The sequence below is a fragment of the Takifugu rubripes genome, chromosome 19, assembly GCF_901000725.2.
Source record: "Takifugu rubripes chromosome 19, fTakRub1.2, whole genome shotgun sequence".
Classification (NCBI taxonomy): domain Eukaryota; kingdom Metazoa; phylum Chordata; class Actinopteri; order Tetraodontiformes; family Tetraodontidae; genus Takifugu; species Takifugu rubripes.
This window is the reverse complement of record NC_042303.1, coordinates 651,741-659,240: the sequence shown is the minus strand read 5'-3', so window position 1 is coordinate 659,240 and position 7,500 is coordinate 651,741. Positions and strand designations below refer to the sequence as shown.

The window sequence follows — 7,500 nt, the reverse complement described above, 5'->3', positions numbered from 1 at the left end:
CAACAGTGGCAAGGAACAACTCCCCTTTAACAGGAAGAAACCTTGAGCAGGACCAGGCTCATGTAGGGGGACCGTCCTGCTGATGGCCGGCTGGGTAGAGAGAGAGGAGAAGGGGGGCAGGTAGAGGAGAGAATAGGTAGAACATAGAAATACATTATATTAATTAAAATAAGCTGCCGGTAGAGTCGTTGAGTGGGTCAGCGGGGTCGGAGGTCAGTAGGTCAGCATACAGCGATGAAGGCGGCGATACCTGTAGATCAGGGGTGTCAAAGTCAAATGGACTGAGGGCCAAATAAAAAAAGCGATCATCCCAAACACAAGTTAGCAGGTTAGCTTTTTGGTTGCACCGGTTGAAGCGTAACCTTTCTGCTACCAACAGCGGCCTGGGCTCAAAATGTCCTTTTAAACAGTTACTATCTCATCAAACGTCTTGTCTTTTGGCTTATCGGGCTGCACTAAGTTTCTTAAAAGTCCGTACATAGTTGCGCCCATTACACTCAGCAGCGTAGCCACTTTCTTCCCTTCGGCTACGTCATTAGCTTCCAAAAACTGTTCTAGCTGCTCCACGTACGCCTTCCACGGCTCCTTTTCCACCTTAAACTCGCCCCTTAATCTCCATACTGGGCCATTGTACTCACTAGTAACGACACCGTGTGTCTCTCCTTCCCCGTTAAGAAAATGAAAATTTATCCTCGTCGCTAATGACATGTACTGATAAGACAGGACACCGACGTGCTGCTTCTTCGTTTACTCAATCAACTACCCTAACTCTCACAGAACTCACATAGAAATGGATAACAGATATCCAACAGTCCAAATAAACAGTTTCTATACTATCTCTGTGGTTGTTAATCAATACACCACATGGAGAATGCAATTTCTGCCGCTCATGCTACCAAATGGCTGAAATGGATGAAGTACAGGTGTGGAAAATGGAGATATATATTGTGTAAACAACTGCACCATCCTGGGGGAGATGAGGAAGATGAAGAGGAGGAAGGTCAGCAGCGATTATAGCAGCAGTTTCTGTTCGACTTAAATTAGATTAATAGAAATGTATGCGTTACTGTCTCCCTCTAGTGGACAGTGAGGGGCACTACAGCCAGTGGTCAATTATAAAAATAATGATAATTTTCTGTGCTGTTTCACATTCCATCCACCTTTAAATGTGTTTTGGGGGCTTTCACGTCTTTGTGGCGTGTCATCGGTGTATTAACTTTAAGCTAATACGCTGCTTTCCAAGCTACTACGCAAATTACATTCTTTTATCTAAATAGTTGATACAAACAACAGCAGTTGAATGTTACTGAACAAAACTCGCAATAATCTTTTTTATATCCTTTTTTTAAATAGAGACACGGTGGTGCTTGTATCCTCCTGTTTGCAGGTCTCTGAAGGCCCAGTCTGGGTCACCACATGTTCTGAGATGATCCTGTTCCTTCTTCCTGCCTTGGGTTGTGGTGGCTACTTCTTTGCTTACTGGACCTACTGCTGCTTTGGCTCAGTCCTTTAGTTCGGGACTCTCTCCTGTTTGCTCGCTCCCCTTCGCTCGGAGAAACGGCGCTGAGACGTAGTGGTGCCGCCGAGGCGACCACGGCGCTATTGCCTTCATTTTAGACTTAACAGTGTTTGTAAATTGTATCATCAACTTTATATTGACTCTTGGGTTGTTTCTTTTCTTTTCTTTCTTTTCTTTTTATTTAAGACGATCTGGTCACAATTTATTTGCCTGTGTGTGCTCGTCGCGTGTAATTGTATGCCACTGGAAATTTAATTGTTCCTTTGGTGGACAGGTGCTGCGGGCCACGGCGGGGACCCAACCCCTGGTGGAGGGCGTTTTCATCACCCCTCGTGTGTCGTTTTGTTTGCAGTAGCACGGGTGTTTTTAGTTTGTTTCTCTCCCAATTGAGTTTTACCTGCCGGTGGGGCCCCAGCCCTGTCCACCCCTTTTGTTAATCTAACTTTTGTACAGCCGAGTTAACTTTTTGTTTTGGATTTAATAATAAAATTATAGCACATAACCCTCAATCCCTCTCTGCCTCTGTATTAGAAACCTATCTGCATGTGCCTGAGTGGTTGTTCACTGGTTAATTCCTGGGGTGAAATTCCCCAGGTGGCGTTGTCGTCAATTGTTACACCTCTCACTCGCCACATGTTTTAAATGAACCAAAATACATGCTTAAGATCACTGAAATTAAAATAAAAAAGCAAATGTGAAACACAGAATGGCTTGCTGACATTTGTTTGAATTTATACTTATTTATAAAGAACGTCCGCCAAGGTCGGCCACATTTTTTACACACCAAATCTGCAAAAAGTTTGGACACCCCTGTACTATGAGAAGAATGAACAGCGGATGCGCGCAACTAAAGCTGCGCACGAAGCTGGGGAACAATAGTCCGTGATAGATGAGGAAGAGGGGAGGGGGAAGGAAAAAGAGAAAAGGAAGAGAGAAAGGGGGCTTTTGTGCCCATATTTATCTATTCCTGGCTGTCTGATGAGAAATAAGCATTTTTAATATTTGTTTTAGTTTTTTGGATGACCGCGGGAGGGATTCGAACCGGTGACCTTGGAAACATCAGCATACAGTAAAAAAAGGAAAAACACTTGACTGTCAAGGAGTTTTATTTCCCTCCAGAAAATGGGAAAATAGAAATACTTTGGTAAAAAAATTTAACAAACCAATATATATTAACAGAAAAACAATTCTTGTATAAAAATATTCAACTATTTACAACAAAAATGATTCCCAAACGACTATTTACAAACTATTTTGATGTTTTTTTTACTTCATGCAGCGCGCACACGCTGTGAAGACGTCCTGTGTCCGCGCCGCGGAGGCGGGCCTTCGGCTATATAAGACCAGAACTGTGTAGGCGGAGATCTCTCCGCATGCTTCCGTGCGTGTATCCTGACCGACTGACTGGAATAAACCATCTCCTACGCAGTAACTTAGACTCATCGTTGACTTCTCCAAACGGCTAAATTCCGCGACATTTAACACGTTCATTATTGTGTACAGTGGCTCTCAGGGAAACGGGTAAGGGAGATTTATTTAAATTATGAGGAAGAATGTTCTCCCATTTCCAATAGGAAGTAGAGATTATACATGTAGGCACTCTTTTAATGACACGCTGGTCGTTAAAGTACTAAAGTAATCGACGTGATTTGGAATGTCATATAATGTTTTTCATGGTGATGCTGAAAAGAAGTGACTGGGAGTTAAAGAGCAACATTTCACTGCACTTGCAACCTAAGAAGCAACAGAGACCTTCTCTTGCCTCCTTAGTGATCTGAATTGGAATTTAGATAGAGTCGAACTCACATTTTTAAGTCTCAAACAAGTTGAAACAGTTCTGTGCACTAATGGATAGTTTTCTTTCATCAACAGAGATCAAAAGCCTATCTGGTAAACTGGTATCTGCCGGTCTGGTCGGGGGAGGACAGGAAAACCACGGTTTCACCGATCGCTTCCAGGCGCTTCTGAGTTTCAGTCAGACTGATTAAAACTTCCTCAAACCTCCCCCGGCTCATCATCCCCACGTTCAAAGTTGACGTGAAGCCTCTCCAACTGGGACTGACTGGCTGAATAAGACCACCATGCCGCAGGAGAGCCACAGAGCGCTGTACCTGTCCGTCTACGTCACCACCTTCATCCTGGGCCTCCCGATGAACATCCTGGCTTTCTACACCTTCTGCAAGAAAGTGAGGCAGAAACCCAAGCCGTGCGACATCCTGCTCCTCAATCTGACCATCTCGGACCTGCTCTTCCTCATGTTCCTGCCCTTTAAGGTGCTAGAAGTGATGAACAGCCTGATTTGGGACTTGGCGTATGCCCTCTGCCCGTTGTCTGGCTTTATCTTCTACTTGACCATCTACAACAGCACCTTCTGCCTGACTGCGGTCAGCGTGGAACGCTACCTCAGCGTGACGTTCCCCATCCAGCACAGGCTCAAAAGTCGGCCTGTGTACGCGGTGGCCGCCTGCATTTTCTTCTGGATCTTTTCCTTCATCAACCTGAGCATCGTCTCCATCATGCCCTTTATTGTCCCTAAAGGATCTTTAAGTCACACTTCACATCACAATGATTCAACAAGAGTTTGCTACGAGAACTTCACCGACGCCCAGCTCAGCGTTCTCCTGCCGGTTCGTCTGGAGCTGTTTGTGGTGCTGTTTTGCATCCCCTTCATCATCTGCTGCTTTTGCTACATCAACTTCATCTGGGTCCTCTTCAGGCTACATAACATCGACCGGTGGCGCCGCCTGCGGATCATAGGGATGGCTTCGGGAACACTGACAGTGTTTGCTGTTTGTTTTGGGCCCTACAACATCTCCCATGTGGTGGGTTTTGTTACGTGGAAAAGTCCTGAGTGGAGGGATAAAGCCTTGCTCTGCAGCACCTTTCATGCCTGCCTTGAGCCGTTCATATTTTACATGGCCTCCTCCGCTGTGAGAGAGACTGTGGGTTCCATGATGAAGGGGTTTAGGTGTCGTTTCGGTGGGTGTGTTCCCGGTCACGTGTTCTGCACCTCTTCCAGGTCAATTACCATGACCGCCACAGATAAAGAACACAATCAAGAGCAGATCAATGGCAGTGGAAAGGAAGCAGCCACCAGCTGTCTTCAGTAATTCGTTCCCACATTGTGAGATCAGGAAATGAATGGCCTTCCACAATATTGTCATCAGTCCAGCGCGCCTCTGTTTGTCTGTGTGGACCTTCGGAGTTGTGAGCGATCCAAGAACACCAAAGTCAAAGCAGGTCAATTTCCATAAAATCTGAAGAAGCAGAGACGACTAGCAAACATTGCAGCCAAAATGTATTTTATACACGCCTGAATCATATTGCTGTGACCAAAGACGCCAAAGAGTGTGTGAGCACCATTTTTGTACCTGCAATCTCTGAACAATATGACTTCCAGTGGGAGAGATTAATTATAAGACTTGTGTCAATATATATACGAAAATAATTTTCCAGCCAAAGGAACCGTGTTAAATAGCCTTGTTATATTATATATCATGTAAATATATCAACTAATGTCAAACAGCTCCGTTTATATTTTTCTTTATTCATTAAGGCTGTTTTACTCCTTGGTTTACGAAGACTGTGACATCATTCAAACAAACAAACAAACACTTTGGAAAATAAGTTTTATACATTCTTTAAGTTATGCCGTAAATCAAACAGATATTGTGGACACGTGTATGGATGCAGGAGTGCAAACAGCCTTTGTAAACACGTTTTTATGATTCTTCCCTTCAGGTCTCAGGGATGTTTGGAGTAACTTTTGATCAAAATCTCTCCTTCAACTCACACATTAAATTAGTCTCTAGTGCCTTTTTTCACCTGAGGAACATCACAAAGATCAGGAAGCTACTGACCCACCATGATGCTGAAGTTAGTCCATGCATTTGTTCCTTCCAGGCTGGACTATTGTGATTCTTTATTATCAGGGTGTCCAAACAACTCTTTAAGAAGCCTCCAGCTGATCCAAAATGCTGCAGCCAGAGTTCTGACAGGTATTGACCACAGAGGTCACATGATTCCTGTAATGGCGTCTCTTCTTTGGCTGCCCGTTAAATTTAGAATAATTTTTAAAACCCTTCTTCTGACCTACAAGGTCCTCAGAGGCCTAGCTCCATCCTACCTGGAGGAGCTAGTGATACCCTATCAGCCCAATAGACCGCTCCGCTCTCAGAATGCTGGTCTACTAGAAAGACACTATATAAATAAAGATTGATTTGAGAAGTTTCTACATCCAAAACACTCCTGATTAACTCAAATAAAAGCCTAACAAACTCAGTACCAACATGAGATAAAAAAGATGTTAGATAACCCTAACCCTAACCCTAACAGACATATTGCTCAGTGCTTTTTAATAGAAGAAATCAGAATTATGAGCATCAATTATGCAGGTGTGTTAAAAGAAAAAAACTGGAACAATCAAACATGGGAACAGAACCTGGATTTAAAAACAAACTAAGGGGGAAAAAAAGCTGCAAAAATATCCATAGCGCTCTGTCTCAGCTTTAGTGGACAGGGAGTCCCAGCTGGTTGGGGCTCTTGTTCTGGGTAGGGGGGGCTAAGGTCTGGGGATGGGGCACGCTTACTGGGTGGCATCCGACAGACCTGTGCATATGTCAGTTTGGGGCCCACCTGAAAAGTCAGAGCACAAGGATTTAGTTTCCAACATGAGCATCGCTGCAACAGCTCTGGTAAAACCAGATTAATATTGGCTGACAATTCTGTGACCTCACGGACCCTGAAGACTCTGTTCACGCAGTTCAGGGCTATTGGGTTCAAAAGACTGTAAATCATAATGGTGAGATTATACGTAGGTCTTCACTGATTTGATTAGCTTAGCTCGCAAACAGCACATTCTTCTATACCAGACAGATTAAAAGAACACCTCCTGGGTCAGGCCCTGACCCTAACCCAGCTCCTGGGTCAGGCCCTGACCCTAACCCACCTCCTGGGTCATTGTCAGGCCCTAACCCTAACCCTAACCCAGCTCCTGGGTCATTGTCAGGCCCTGACCCTAACCCACCTCCTGGGTCAGGCCCTGACCCTAACCCACCTCCTGGGTCATTGTCAGGCCCTAACCCTAACCCTAACCCAGCTCCTGGGTCATTGTCAGGCCCTAACCCTAACCCAGCTCCTGGGTCAGGCCCTGACCCTAACCCACCTCCTGGGTCATTGTCAGGCCCTAACCCTAACCCTAACCCAGCTCCTGGGTCATTGTCAGGCCCTAACCCTAACCCAGCTCCTGGGTCAGGCCCTGACCCTAACCCAGCTCCTGGGTCATTGTCAGGCCCTAACCCTAACCCAGCTCCTGGGTCAGGCCCTGACCCTAACCCAGCTCCTGGGTCATTGTCAGGCCCTAACCCTAACCCAGCTCCTGGGTCAGGCCCTGCAGCTCTGTTTCCAGTCAATGTCACTTCTCCACAGCAGCTGCATTTCTGTCGCCCTTGACCAGAGAAGTTCGAGTTGACACATCAGGCATCATGAACATTAAGCATTAGCAAATAATAAGAAACATTAAGGAATGAGATACAATATAACAAGAATAAAGAATATAACAAGGTAAAAGCAAATAAGAGATAACTTTAATATAATGGATCTAACATTTCCCTCCTGTTTATCACATATTTGCTTCAAATTCTCATAGTCATTTAACAACCTCTTCCAGTAGATTTTCAAAGTCATGTTTATGAACACAAACACATTTACACTCAGGGGAAAATTAGCTCAAGTCCCTCATAGTTTTCAGAGTCTGTAGTCAAATCCAGCTCGTCTGTAAATTAAGGGATTCAGCCATACGGGTTTTCCATGGGAGCGATAGCTGTGGTGATAAGGCGGTTAATAAGAGAACGCAGGCAGGGAACACAACAACATCCACACAAGGTCAGGATTGCAGCCAAAACAGCTACAGAAATCAGGATAGATGGAACCAATGTCTTATACTTCCCAAACACATTCATCCATCCGTCCCACATCGCGGT

General features: G+C 44.9%; 2 protein-coding genes and 1 pseudogene across 9 annotated transcripts in view; 1 reads left to right on the top strand and 2 right to left on the bottom strand.

Moving 5' to 3' along the window:
* The window catches only part of LOC105418562 (WW domain-binding protein 11-like), a 1,118,483-nt gene that overhangs the window by 1,055,016 nt on the left and 55,967 nt on the right, over positions 1-7,500 (bottom strand). The window lies entirely within an intron of this gene.
* Positions 2,889-5,256, top strand: LOC101067164 (free fatty acid receptor 2-like). Its single transcript, XM_029826853.1, has 2 exons — positions 2,889-3,040; positions 3,392-5,256. Exon 2 carries the CDS (start codon positions 3,601-3,603, stop codon positions 4,627-4,629), a length of 1,029 nt encoding a protein of 342 aa, XP_029682713.1. The 5' UTR covers positions 2,889-3,040; positions 3,392-3,600; the 3' UTR covers positions 4,630-5,256.
* The window catches only part of LOC115246945 (protein bicaudal D homolog 2 pseudogene), a 5,248-nt pseudogene continuing 3,852 nt past the window's right edge, over positions 6,105-7,500 (bottom strand).